At 50.8% G+C, this 13,589-nt stretch overlaps 5 protein-coding genes across 5 annotated transcripts; 1 reads left to right on the top strand and 4 right to left on the bottom strand.

Annotated features, from left to right (window-relative positions):
• Window positions 1–3: 3 nt before the first annotated feature.
• BDW70DRAFT_130639 (uncharacterized protein) lies at window positions 4–1,431 on the bottom strand. The gene has a single exon (XM_073735847.1). The coding sequence runs from the start codon at window positions 1,227–1,229 to the stop codon at window positions 189–191; it is 1,041 nt and encodes a 346-aa protein (XP_073598600.1). The 5' UTR covers window positions 1,230–1,431; the 3' UTR covers window positions 4–188.
• A 155-nt stretch (window positions 1,432–1,586) lies between these two features.
• BDW70DRAFT_120966 (PRP38 family protein) lies at window positions 1,587–2,589 on the top strand. Its single transcript, XM_073734763.1, has one exon. It carries the CDS (start codon window positions 1,602–1,604, stop codon window positions 2,352–2,354), a length of 753 nt encoding a protein of 250 aa, XP_073598599.1. The 5' UTR covers window positions 1,587–1,601; the 3' UTR covers window positions 2,355–2,589.
• Window positions 2,539–4,415, bottom strand: BDW70DRAFT_171891 (heme-dependent oxidative N-demethylase family protein; the record flags this gene model as incomplete). The annotated part of the gene is made up of 3 exons (XM_073743346.1): window positions 2,539–3,305; window positions 3,364–3,829; window positions 3,893–4,415. 3 exons carry the CDS (start codon window positions 4,413–4,415, stop codon window positions 2,825–2,827), a joined length of 1,470 nt encoding a protein of 489 aa, XP_073598598.1. The 3' UTR covers window positions 2,539–2,824.
• Window positions 4,416–5,524: 1,109 nt separating this feature from the next.
• On the bottom strand, window positions 5,525–6,595 carry BDW70DRAFT_148203 (uncharacterized protein; the record flags this gene model as incomplete). Its single annotated transcript, XM_073738834.1, has 4 exons — window positions 5,525–5,542; window positions 5,597–6,085; window positions 6,138–6,424; window positions 6,475–6,595. 4 exons carry the CDS (start codon window positions 6,593–6,595, stop codon window positions 5,525–5,527), a joined length of 915 nt encoding a protein of 304 aa, XP_073598597.1.
• Window positions 6,596–10,778: 4,183 nt separating this feature from the next.
• On the bottom strand, window positions 10,779–13,500 carry BDW70DRAFT_130634 (uncharacterized protein). The gene is made up of 4 exons (XM_073735846.1): window positions 12,288–13,500; window positions 12,126–12,240; window positions 11,491–12,076; window positions 10,779–11,419 (listed from the first exon to the last, which is right to left on the bottom strand). The coding sequence occupies exons 1-4, from the start codon at window positions 13,243–13,245 to the stop codon at window positions 11,369–11,371; spliced, it is 1,710 nt and encodes a 569-aa protein (XP_073598596.1). The 5' UTR covers window positions 13,246–13,500; the 3' UTR covers window positions 10,779–11,368.
• Between the last annotated feature and the right edge of the window lie 89 nt (window positions 13,501–13,589).

The raw sequence follows: 13,589 nt of genomic DNA, 5'->3' as shown, positions 1-13,589 counted from the left end.
ATATTATGACCGGTATGAGCTATCATTTAAAATCCTTAGGCACAAAATCAATATTCGTATCAAGCCGATCCATATACAAATAACCCTACCATATCCGTATTCACAGGTATCCAAAACCAAAACAGGATAAACGCCAACCAAAATTCACTATTGAAACACGTGAAAGGCTCAGGAAACACGGAAGCAAATCAAAGATCGTCAAAATTGTCGTCTAGCGTCACATCTAAATCCAGCCCCTCGCATATATCATGTTGTTGTGCTCGCCAGGAGCCAAACAATGGATTCTTTTCCCATTTCACCTTACCTTCGTTATCTCGTTCAAACCATACATACCCAGGCTGCTTCGCAGGGTCAGGGCTAGTATCCGACTCAGCCAAAACGCCCCAAGGTCCAGTGACAATCCGCCCGAATCCTTCCAATGCCAGATTAGGGATGTGCCCGCGGGCTTCAATGTTGCCATTCTCGATGCTGTTCACGGTAACAAGGTATACGGGCGGAAGATTTGCGTCTCGCTCCGCGCGCAGAGGCATAGGGATCCACGCCTCATTGTTGTATGACTCGACCCTGCTCTTGTCATGCCGTAGAGGAAGAGGACGAGAGAGAAGCATGGAGTCCAACTTGGCTGAGTCGAGAAGTAGCCCAGGAGTCTGAAGGTAGAGCACGCCGTCATACTGCATGAACTGGATTTGGCCCAAGCGAAGAAGTTTTGTGTCTGTGGCCGTGTAGCCAGCCGATGTAGCAGCCGACATGTCTATAGGTAAGAGCCATATGTCGTATTTGAGACTGGCGGCTCTGAGAAGTGATAGAGCTACCGAGACCGGTTTGGAGAGAGTCATGGTATCCCAATATGACGGGTACATGAAGAGGCGGTCATGGATCGCGCTTTCATTTGTAGAGAGTTGTTTGAAGAATAGAATGGCGGAGCAGATGTTGGAGGGATCAGGGTGGGACAGGAGTTGCAGGTAGGCATAGTTGCCTTCCACTCCAGGTATTATCTTGGTCTGCACTTGAGGCGTTTCTTCTAGTTCTGCCCCGAGGTCGGAATCAGACTGAGGGTCTTGACTTCGTTTGTACACTTTTGGATGCTCCGGAGGTCGAATGACATGCTGGATGGTTCGAACAGATTGCTGCTGAAGCGCGTAGCCAGATAGGAATAATAAGAAGGTAAAGATCGAGACCACGCCGGTTGATAAAATGACAGAGACTGTGGAATGTGTCAAAAGCACCATGGCTACCTTTTGCTCTGAGACGGCGGCCGCATGAGAGTCGTATTGCTGTTGCCGCTGCCTGCGTAACGCTCAGAAACAACAAGGCTCTAATGAGGCAGTAAGAATAATAATAATACTTGAGATGCAGAAGCAGATCCGATGAAAGTGGGTTGATCAAACAAAATGCAGGGTCCTCTATACAGGACTGTAGGACGTAGTAAGAGAGGCCGTGTTGACGGCGGCTGTTGTCAGTACGACTATCGATAAGAAGGCTTGGGCTTGGCACTAGAGGCGATCTGGCTGGTAACGTGACGACGATTTTCTTGAGCTTTCTGTCACCCTCCATCGACATCATCCTTCGCACCGTCTCTGAGTATCCGCAGAACTATAGCCATGGCGTCCCACCGTGCTGATGCCAGCACTCTTCTGGACAACCGGGGCTACTCCGGACCCCTCGTACGCGGCCTTAATCCCGCGATGCTATTCGAGAAAGCAGTCCGCGACAGAATCACAGAGTCTTACTACTGGAAAGAGCAATGTTTCGGATTGAACGCTGCGACTCTCTGCGACCGCGCAGTTGAGTTGACTTTTATTGGCGGAACTTACGGTGTCTCCGAGAAAGCTTCGCCATTCCTTTGCCTCGCCTTCAAGCTCCTTCAAATCAACCCTGATCGAGACATTATCATGGAGTACCTGAATTTCAGTGACCCTGAAAATGAGACGGACGGTGCAGATGAGGATACAACAGCGGAGGACCGTGCGCAGCGCAGCGTGGTCAAACATCGCGGAGACTTCAAATACCTCCGCGCCCTTGCGGCCTTCTACGTACGATTAACCTGGGAACCGGTCGAGATCTACAAAACGCTGGAACCACTTCTTCTTGATTACCGGAAGTTGAAGCGGAGAGTACGGGACTCATTTGTTCTGACGTACATGGACCAGTTCGTCGATGATCTGTTGACGAAGGATCGTATGTGCGGTACCAGTCTATGGAAATTGCCATCCCGGCAGCAATTGGAAGATCTCGATCTGCTGGAAGTGCGAATAAGCCCACTGCAGGATGAATTGGATGAGATGGACAGAAGCGATGATGAGAATGGGCACGCGAGTGACGCTCGCTCCGACGAGGGCCGATCTGACGACTGAGCGCGCTTCGTCAGCTATGGGAGCTCCGTCCTCACCTGGCAATATTCAAGTGATATCTAATTTCTGTCCGGCAATTGCAATGGTATCAACAACGGTAATAGACACAGACCTCGCCGGGTCTATCCGGCCTGCGACAAGCAAATCACAGCAGGAGGGTCGCCATTACACTGCTAGACTCAATATGAACGGCTAGGCCAAGGCTTCGTGGCTGCAACACGATGAAATCAGTCAAAGCTCTGATGAGGATCCAGCTATTCCACGCGTCAGGAGCCACTTGTGTAACGACAGCCTGAGTGGCGGCAGTTATACCGGGATATAGAACCTGGGTTTCGCGATATTCGCAGACGGTCTCTTCGATATTTACTTGCTAATAGTTGCAACACTTGAATGGAACTAACGCACAAGCGGCCTCCAACGTGCGCACTACATAGCACTCTGTACAGACACTGGATATGAATGCTTGTCCCTCGCTAAAACCCTTGCTGGCGATGCCACTTTTCCTCCCAGCCTTTGAACCATGGGCTCTCATCCAATGTAGCCACCTCCCAGTTTTTTGGAGCAAGGCCATTCTCCTCTTGCTCTCGAGCCCAAATATCCAGATTCGGAAGTACGACATGCTCAACATGCCATGTACCCTTGTACTCCATGATGTTCTTCTTTCCCTCCCGCAAAATCTTTGCCACGAGCGCCGGAACGCAAGGCTCGTCACGGAACTCTGTTATGGGCGTGAAAAGTGCTTTGAAGTTGAAGACAATGGCTGCGGAAAGGGGCAGGCGGCGAAGAGTCTGCCAGTCGGTTCGAAGGTAGCAATCCTCCAGGCGTATTTTGGGGTCCTGGGACTCGCGAATTTTCTCATGGGGGTCTCCAGGTGGCGTGTGCAGCGGCTGCCCAACTTCTAGTCCCCATGATCCTCGTTGTATGGGCTTATCGGCCGGCATTTTGGTAAAGAATCTGCGCGGAGTTCGTCAGACTCAGCGGCTTACACGCGAATATTTATGCATCCACCTACCGGTTCATAGAAAACTCCATCTTTTCTTTATAGTCAGGAATGGTGGCGTGGATGTGATCAAGCCTGAGCCCAAGCTTACTCGCGACATTCCACCCCATCGAAGAACAAATTACGGCCGCACGCAAGAAGTAGTTGCCTGTGCTGTCATCGCGCATCATAATCCCAAAGTCCTCTGGAACATTATCCATAAGAATTTCCAGGGGCGGCTTCGATCTAACATCCTGCTCCGTACCGAGGATCTTGTTCTTGAAAATCCGCCTGTCAATCAACGAGAAATACTGCGGATACCGGGCGCAGTAAAACTGCAGCACCATCTCCATAAGCTCCTTGCAGGCGAGTTCCGAACCAGGCAAGGCAGCCAAAACACCACCGCCGTGTTTCGCAAACAGCACCTTGCGCTGTGCAATCCGCTCCTTGTACGTGTTTTCCAGCTCAAGCCACCAGTCAGTCTCCATCTTCGTTAGTGCTACACAGCGTCAGCCGTCGGCCGTCGCAAACCAAACAGCACACAACATGAAGCCCAACATACACATCGTCTGATGATACGCCCACCGGAACGGCCGGTACGGTCTCGCCAGCGCCTTGTCAACGTCAAACTCTTCCCCATAAGCCCTCGGCAGCGGCACCCCACTCAGCGCCGCATAATCGGGGAAGTCGCCCAGCGCCTTGACTTCGGCAACCGAAAACCCAGTCGGCGTGTACCGTTCCTCTTGGTATTTGCGGTAGTCCTGCGTCATGGGCAAGGGGCGCCGCAGGACCTCTGTCTCAGGGATTTCCTTGTATTTGTATTCGTTGTCGCCGGGAAGACTGAGGGTCGACAGGGCATGGCGGAGCTGCGGTGGAAGAATAGTCGCGGGTTTTGCAGACTGTGTTGCTGTTTTTGGTTTATCATCGGCGCTGGAGCTGGGTGAGAGAGAGCGCGGAGGTGTTTGGCTCGTGCGAGCTGCTGTTTTGCGGCCGCGCAGGCGGGCAAGAAGCTGGGGGGCAGAGTGGGAGAGCAGGAAACAGAAGCCTACGAGAGCGAGGAATATAAAGCCCGTACGGATATCCATGTTGAACTGGGAGGTCGGGCAGGACCATGCGAGAACGAAGTCGAGGACGATGTGAGGTAGTAATAGAGCACTGAAATAGATCCGGAAGACAAATACTTCTTAAGACTTAACCAAAATGCCATCGCTTTTCCTTTCCCAACTAGTGTATCATACATATCTTATCAGCCCAGATATCACTCTATCGTATTCATTCAACATTAATCGTCAAACCCCGGTGCTCCAGTGTTTTACTTATTCCGGCAGATCAGGTACATCCCTGCCTCTATGGGCGTCTACGTATTTTCCCCGGATCACCTCGACGAAACCGGCAAAGAGACGAGGGGCGTATGACGATGGCCGTGACTGCGCAGGGAGTACGTGGGAGGAAGAGGGGGGAAGCCTCACGCGTGCTCGACTGGATGTACATTTCCCAGAAGGGTAAAAATGTCCCGGACCCAGAGACTAACTGCCCAGTTCAGGGTTTCTGGGGGTACGGGGATGCTTATCGTTCGCGTTGCGATAAGCGCCGTTCATTGTCTATCTTATCTTTCTATAAGGGGATGGTCAGACTTGAAGTGCTATGAAGGATCTTCGGTTATGGATGGGGCCAAGAAGCTGATGAGTCTGTTTCCAGGTTAGGGCTGACACTGCACCGGGCACTGGCACCCATGACCTACTAGATTGCCGGGTACAAATAGCTCGATGGAGTACTATATATTCCGAGCGGCATGGCAGAAGATGCAGCTGTGCAGAGAGCACGTCAAATATGGCGTATAATTATGATGACATACAATGGGTATTGCGACAACAGGTTTGCCATGGCATCGGAATATGATGGGGCTGTTGCGGGTGTGGCTGCTGCTCAGTGGGCCATGGGCAGTTTTCTAACTCCAGATGAGACCGGCTCGCTTCAAATAACCAATATATCAAATGCTTCCATAATGCTGATAATACACTACTCCAATATCGAGACACGCCGAGGAGATGCTAAGAGCTGCCCTCTCCTAGATCAATAACAGTTGATGGTCAAATGGGTATCATAACACCGCTGTTTCGCCGTGCAAAAAAATCGAATAAAGATAGGGAAATTCGATGCATGATTCAAGGAAAATCGTGGGAGTGGTGGGCGACTAGTCGGGATTGGTGAGCTAAACCAGGGTCAGTATGGGCAAATTCTGAAAGCGCAGAAAGAGAAAACTCACTCGAAGAACTGGCCGTGAATAGTCTTCGTTATCTTGAAGGGATATGTCGCTATCCCGACGCAACATTGCGCCCGTGTTCAGGCGGTTATCTGTAAAAGTGGGCAGGCGCGCTGGTATGGAAGATCCGTTGGACAAGGTGTGGCTATGGTTGTCTCCAAGGTTGGCGTAACTCATCTGGGAGCCTTTGCTTTGCCGGCCATCTATTCCACCTGTGTAGTTGCTCGGGTCGTTCTGGCGACGCTTTGCGAGGAAGAAGATGACGGCAGCCACTATTAGTGCAACGCCACCCAGAACTCCAACGACGATTCCCGCAATAGACCCGCCGCTGAGGCCGGAATCGCTGTCATCGTCCTCTGTACTGGCGTTCGAATCCGCTGCAGATGTTGCGCTGGAACTATCTACCGTTATAGTAGTCACCACACCACCGTGAGTTTGGGTCTCAGTGATACTTGAATGGGTAGTAGTCGTGGTGTCGGACGTTGTAGAGGTCTTCACGTAGTCAGTATGGTATCAAACCACAGCATAGATGCCATATACTAACCTTCGAGCTTGTGGTTGATGTTGACGAGGTTGTCGACTTTGTCGACGATGCGCTCGCTGTTGATGACGGACTCCCGAGCTGGATGTAGGCGTACAAACTGTCGTCCGCATTTCCGCATGAATCGTCCGGATACCCAGGGCAGTTATCGTCACATTTTGAAGTGTCAACAGTGTCGTCCTCGTTGGGGGCAACATCAGAGCACCAGCAGTTCTTGTCTAACAGAATCGCGAAAGCGCTGTCGCTGCAATGATCCTCGCAGTTACCGTTTGACTGATAAATGGAAAAGTCTGTGAGAGTTAGACACACAAGAAATCTGTTGCATCATATCAAAACTCACTTGCGGAGCCCGTCCCGGTATTGACACTAGAGCAATATGTGAGGGAACTGGAACTGTCCACGGATATCCATAGTGTTGTCCATGCTAGGAGAGCGAGCAAGGGCACGAAGTGGTTGTTCATGGCTCAGGCCGTCGTAGGCGGTGATGTGCCTTGGGAGGTGTTCGAATCGCAGTCGTAATAGATGTTTCTTCCTTCAGATATGGTCCGAGTTCTCAATTCTCCCTCCCAGCACCGGTATCTAACAATCGATCGACAAGATATGAACAGATATCGACAGAAATGCCGAATTCTGTCAAGCTCAAGGAGATAATAAGGAAACTCGTATACGAAAGGGGTTGCGAAACGGATGATGCGTCAGGCTCTTGTATGACAGCCGACTTAGGTATGTAGTGTCCGGCACTGAAAGACCTTCGCTTTTGATCAGTTCACGTCAAACCTTGCGTTCCCATGAAGTCAGTGGACTCACCAATGCGTCAAATGGCTCGGAAAGTGTGCAGTTTTCAAAGACTTCCGACTCTAAAAACGGTCGTACTTTGACATGGGCGAAACGAAAGTCCAAGACTAGGATCAGGAGATTATCTCCAACATGATCCTCCCGGCCAGAGAAGCGAGAGAACAGCAGGAGCGCCAGGCAATGCCGGTCCCAATAAACGAGCGATGGAAACGATGGGATAGGGTATGGGAGCCGAGCGGGGAGCAGGTGGTGAAGGGAAAATCAGAGAAGAGGATAGTTGAGACAAGACTTGGAAGAGCAGGAGCATGGAAGAGGCAGGAAGAAGAACCTTGAAGTCGTCTCTGCATACCAAGCCCGTACTAGCCGTACACAGGAGCGGGTCTGTTGTCCCACTGTATTTGCTATACTCCTCTGTGTGTATATGATACAATGCACTCATTTCTGGTAAACAAACTGTGTGGGAAATTCTCGTATAGCTTACATCTAACACTGTATAGCTATATCCTCATACCACCTTGGCTGAGAAGCCTCTTTGGTTTCCTTAGTCTCTTTGTTAGTCTCTCTTCTCTTCCTGTCAACTGGGTCTTGGATGGGATCTACATCCAGTTGACGGTAACGAATCCCGTATGTATCAGCCACACCATTTGCAAATACCAGCCTTCCGGTCGCAGTCAGAATGTTGGCCGTAACGTACCCTAAAGGGGTAGGGGTATGAGTACGAAAGGACATAGGCAATTTATTGTTTACACATATATCTCACGCCAGGAATCGTATATTGCATTATTCTGAATCCACGCTTGCTGCTCAGGGGAGAGTTGGAAGGGGCCGGAACAAGGAGGACCCAATCTCTAAATATAACATCCAGGCACAGGCTCACAACTGCGTCATGACTATAGCCATCGCACAAATCCTCAGAACATGCTATTGTTTGAGTTGGAAAACAATATGGAGAACAAACTGCGCAACCACGGATTCATTCCGGATTATTTGATGGTTCTTCTCTACCCTATTCTCCCAATCCGAGAGTCTGAAGAACGTAACCTTGGAACAATCAAGGTCTCCATACCGGGCTTACACAAACGGGTCGGCCACTGCAGGCCTACGCAATCCTGCCAAGCCATGTTTTGAGATAAGACCACTGTCGCAGATCGTGGCTAGACCATTATTGGCTTATCGAGCGTCTTGGTATTTCAGCGTATTCACCTTCTTCTTATGAAGAGATTCGCCACCTCAGATGCCATCTTCCTTGGTAAGTGGAGAGCGTGCTCAGAGTACTGCCTGCAGAAGACTGAATGACCGAGCTTATGAAGATGGGCGATCCTCTTCTCAAGCTTCGGTCCTCAGTGGCTGACCAGCGTCGCTTCCGCTGGATTCAGACTCCCAACACGTTTCCATGGCTGGACAGTGGTTCGTTGAATCCTTAGATCCATGAAGTAAAAAAAAAAAAAAAAAAAAAAAAACAAACAATTCCCATCGTGCGTTGTCTATCTTTCCTCTTCAACCTTCACCGTTCGACCCGTCGATTCAGTCGATTCAACCAGCTTGAACCATCTCCAGATCTTCGTGGATTCGTTGATTCCATCCAGCCGATCCCGTCGTCCCTAGTTGGCGATCAACCGAGGGGGTAATACACCTGGCACTACACCATTCCCACCATTCTTTGTCCCTTAATTGAATTTTTGACCCCGGGCTGACTGAAGTTCGTTCTTCCGGAACTTAGAGCAAATGCCCCTGAACAGGGCAGCATCCTGGCAGCCCGCCCGATTGTTGAACGAACCCTGTCTTCTAAACGTCATCGCGCTCTGGATTATCGACATTCAGGGGCAGCCGGCGAACTCTCGGTTCTTACCTCATGTGCCTGCTTGGCGTCATCGTTCATCATTCATGATGCTTTCGTCGTGATGTTCCAGTTGCCGCTCTCATAACTCAATCCAGTGCTTCGCTGCCGTGAAGCGGGAGTATCAACCGAAGCATGTTCACGGGAATTACCCCAAACAGTATGCTCGTGCATAAAGCTATCACAACCCTGGAATGATATCTTTGACGTGAGCCAGCCAATCGCATTAATCAAGTCGAGTCATCCGATCGCGGCCCTGAATGAGCCGTCTTTAGTGTGCTGATAACCGCAACCCCGCTTTGATCGATCAGCGCTCAGAACTTCTGTCTTGGACTTATGGTTGCGATGTGCCGTCTGGTCGACATCGCGGCTTCCCCGAGCGCTGGAGTACAGAACGCACTTTTGGGGGTTGATGGTTCCAACCAGCGCTCCATACTGGACATGAAGACTCGGTACAGAGTGACAATCCAGTACTAATCACCAATACCAGCAAGTGGACAGCCACCCGTACAGCTGCATTCTGTGGCTGGTAAAACTCCCTTCGTAATATGAGAACCAAACTTCATTGTCGAACGGCTTCAGAGCGTAGTCCAATCCACGAGTCAGCTCGTATTTATCTACTGGTCTCCAATACTTCTGGTCTTTTTAGATCCACCCCTGACTCCTACTGTATTCGGTACTCCGTACAGTTACTTATCCAGACGTACAGAGTGCATTCCACTCTATATATGTACCTGCATTACTGAATGCACGCTTTTTGCCGACTCCTAAGTCATTTCTTCTTTACAGATACTTTCTTTACAGATATTACATACGGAGGTATCCCGTCCTGAGGTCAATGCTCTCGCATTCCACCCAACTCTGGTGGTATGCCAGTCGAACTACTCGGTAAACCCGGCAGCCTCCAAGAGACTACTACCTTAAACGACTCTGGAGTAGTTGCCGCGATACTCTACAATGAACGATTGGGTCCAAGTTACCGGATCGCTCTGAATATACCCACCAGCCTAACGACATAATCAAATATACGAGATACCGTACGAACTATGAAGCTGCGAGTTCCAGACTGTCGACCTGTCAAAGTGCCGAAGTCCAGCCCGCCTCCAGGGCCCACACGCGCGGATGACGAATCCAGCTGGATCCACAACGAAGAATGATTCCCATGTAGGAGGAGTCGGGGCGAGCGAGCACCACGGTGGCGATTATCGCGGCCGTCTAGACCTCACCTAACTTGGTCCTGTTTTTAAATAAAGGTGTTTGATTCAGTCTTATGTAAGTAGATACAAAGACAGGGAGTCTTGATACGCTTGGAATACTCAGGAATGGTACTGGAGAGGTTAAGGGGCTGCCAGCGCCTTCAACTCTCTGGTATTACGGAATCCTATACTCCATATACTGGATCAAAGTCCAGCTGACAGTCGTCAACTCGTGCATTGTATTAGTGACACTGACAGCTGTCTTCCAAGTAGACAGGATTTACTCGGCCGCCCGGATCCGCGACTAGTATGTGAGTCCCACTCAATCCCAGCCGCTTCGGATACCGCTGTAAACATAATACCTGCGTCTCAAATCTCGAATACTCCATGTTGACTGTCTATTTAGGCCCTGTATTGTTTGTGGCCGGTTCAAGTCTGCATCTGGACCTACCTAAGAGTATCTGGACAGTGCACTCTAGTCTAGGCTCCGTATGAACCATGGTACGGGTACATAGGAGCTTGGTCTGGACCAGAGGGTGAGATCTATGTTATTGTTGAGTCTTCGGTGCTTCGCAGTGTAACATTGGCAATGGTTGGTATAGTAACGGCGTGCGGACGCTCCTGTACATACTCAGACTAGTAGTGGCTCAGCTGAGCCTGAAGGGCAGATGAGGAATGTCCCGGCATTTGCAAACAGCCCTTAAGAAACTTCAGCACGTAGTGGATGGACAATATCTATGGAGTACGGGTGTAAGTTTACGTGCTTCTTATTTTGGAAGATACAGAGCTGTACTATTCGCCTGGTCTCATTTAAGCGTATATTGTGGTGAGACAATATACCCTACATTAATAATTCGCTACTTCTATCTATACTCTCGTAGTTCTAGACATCATGAGCCCATTGGGTATTCAATAGAGGCATCTGACTCGATGCGTCATCAACTTCTCCGTACATACTATAGCATGTCAGATGGTCGTGGTTGTATTACCACTCCGCAAAGGAGGGTAAGAGTGGGTTATATGTCGAGAATATTGTGAGCGATTTCCATTGCCCAAGCATGCAACCTCGGTTTCGGGCAGAGTGTACTCCGCACAGGTCTAGATCCCTGCAGTGGCGAGTGGCACCTATCTACCACCGGCCAGGCCGGGCCCAACGGCCGCTCCCTTCAATTGCAATGTCCTCCTCTCGGACCGACACCCTGTCTCGCTCTCGCTCACGCTCTCTCCTTTTTCGTTCCTCTCTCCTATCCTCACGATGCTGACGCGGAGGTGAGGGCGGAATGGGAGGCGACGGGGGTCTCTCAGCGGCTAAAGGGGTGGATTTATTCGGCGACCGCCGCGAAGGAGGCAAGGATGCGCGCTCACGTTGGATCTCCTTGATACGACGCCGACGTGCGCGTCGGATGTTATCTGAGTCCTCTACCAGGGCGGATACGTCGTCCTATACGTAGGTAAGACTCGTCAGCTAGAGTTGGACCACAAAGGGCGGTAGTCTGGATTCAGAAGGACTCACTGGGTGCAGGTAAGAGAAGATATAGTAGAATGAATCGTATTCCTCGTACTCGTACCCGGCGCGCTCTATCGCTTCACGTACAACTAGGTCCTTGGTGATCTCGGTCCAGAGGCGATCTCGGCGGTTTTTGACGCCAATGTATCGCGGACCTACTTTGCCTCTTGGGATATCGCCTTTGTGTCTGGGCTCTCTGATATCGTCAACGGGTACTTTGGCAGGACGGTCTCTGTGTCGGGGATGTCTTAGTTCCTCGCGGACGTCCACGAATGGTGGTTCTCTTTCAGGGCTGTATTTCGATTTGGAGGATGGTGTTCGGATGATGGCCCAGTCTTCCGTGCTGTCACTTTGAGGCGAGTTGCGCATAGGTTGTGGTTCTTGCCGGTACTCCTCTCCGATGAACTCGCGCTCCTTGTACGCAACCCACGGGGTAACTCGCTCGTCTTCTATGAAGATTTCCCTGTGTCCTGCGGCTTCTGGCTCTTCAACTATGGCTCTCCGTTTCCCTTTCTTCCTTCGAGCGTGAGGCTCAGACGACAGTTGAAGTGATTCCCTACTCCGTCTTGCTACCTCAATCTCTTCAGCTGCTTTCTCTTGCTTTTTCCTATCATAGTTAGTTTGTAAGAGAGAAAAATGAATGATACGCTGCATACCTTTGACGAACCTCACGCTCGTTGAGAACCGTTTCTAAACTCGGCACTCGGGGTGGACTAGGCGGACTGGGAGGGCTAGGTGGGCTAGGAGGACGAGGTATCTGATGCACTGGTGCTGCCAAAGAATAAGCAGCTGCAGTGAAGCCCTCGTGGGAACCTTACCATGACCGAGAGGTTTAATCCTCCTGGGTGATTCTTTGTAGACTGGCGGAACGGGAACTGGCAAGGGTACTCTCGGAAGTTCTTCTTCAGACGATCCAGCAGATTCGGGCGACGACGAAGACGAGGTCGCTCGCCGGCGCGCAGAGTACTTCTGCTCAAGATGATTTCTCCGTGCCACTCCCTGTCGGCCGCGTGTAGGAACAATATCCACACTCTCGGTGCTTTCAGTGGTCTCATCCTCTACGAGGTCAATATGATAATGTGATCGGTGGCGTGGGCGCAGAACACTATCATGGGTTGGATCCTTTCTATCTCTCGCATATTCCTCAGGCGAACAGCTGCCCTTAGGGTACACGTCCTCATCGTAACTCGATTGCCGCGTTCGCTTTCCCTCTTTCAGGTTTTTACTGCGTTGTAGAGTCTCCTTGCGTGCATCTAGCTCATGTCGAGATATTGATCGTTTTGTTTCGATATACTCATCCATTTCATCTGATTCGCTTTCCGTAGTGCCATGGTATGAATCATCATGAGAAAAGTACACTTCCTCGACATCCGAGATCTTTGAGCGCCGCCTGCCGCGGGATCCAGGTTGAAGCCGAGGCTGAGACTTGTGAAAGATATGTCTCTTTTCTCGATACTTTCTGGCTTCTTCGGCGCGATATGCGTCCAGGTCCAACCGCGCGCGCCGTTCGGCTGCCAATACGTCGTCTCGAAGGTACTCCAAGTCTTCGTGCGGGTACTCCGCCTTTGAGCGGCCTCTGCGGTGTCGACGGTCTGGGAGTACCTCAGCGACCGGTGCTGGAGGTGGCCCTGGCGCACGGGGCATTCGATGCCCATGCCCATGGCCGTAGCGTACATCCCGGTCGATCAGTACCTCACCCTTCATTCGACTGGGATACACTTCCTCCATGTCTTCGATGACATCGTCGTATTCAACTGGGCGGCTTCGACGCGGCATATCGGATTATAGGGAACGTTGAGACAATGTGTCCAGAGCGAATTGTAGCTAACATGCGGGGAGTGCTTCGTCGGCGCCTCAAGACGCACGGTTCTGAGGCTGTGGGGCGGTTTTTTGATGGCTTGTCACGATCTCAGATGATACCCCACGGTAGGAAATCAACAATTGGCGGAATGGTTGTGATCACTGTACCATTAAGCGTGTTGGTAGGCAGAAGAACAGGAGACCGTGGTCATTGTACTGCAGTGGAGAGAAAGTATCGTGACAACTAAGCGGGTGGATAAACTGGTGCGCTGGTGAGCTGTTCTGCTGAATCGACCCCGCGGCTGTGCCAGCTGATGTCA

Source organism: Aspergillus foveolatus (genome assembly GCF_047715535.1).
Source record: "Aspergillus foveolatus strain CBS 279.81 unplaced genomic scaffold BDW70scaffold_9, whole genome shotgun sequence".
NCBI lineage: Eukaryota > Fungi > Ascomycota > Eurotiomycetes > Eurotiales > Aspergillaceae > Aspergillus > Aspergillus foveolatus.
Note: the sequence above shows the minus strand (reverse complement) of the source record. Positions and strands in the feature narration are given on the sequence as shown.

Bases quoted from the DNA above. Each gene is read 5' to 3' on its own strand.
- BDW70DRAFT_130639 (XM_073735847.1), bottom strand. From the start codon at position 1,229: ATGGTGCTTTTGACACATTCCACAGTCTCTGTCATTTTATCAACCGGC.
- BDW70DRAFT_120966 (XM_073734763.1), top strand. From the start codon at position 1,602: ATGGCGTCCCACCGTGCTGATGCCAGCACTCTTCTGGACAACCGGGGC.
- BDW70DRAFT_130634 (XM_073735846.1), bottom strand. From the start codon at position 13,245: ATGCCGCGTCGAAGCCGCCCAGTTGAATACGACGATGTCATCGAAGAC. The intron at 12,241-12,287 runs GTAAGGTTCCCA...ATTCTTTGGCAG, and splicing joins GATTAAACCTCTCGGTCATG to CACCAGTGCATCAGATACCT. The intron at 11,420-11,490 runs TCTTACCTGCAC...CTAGCTGACGAG, and splicing joins ATTCATTCTACTATATCTTC to TCTTACCTACGTATAGGACG.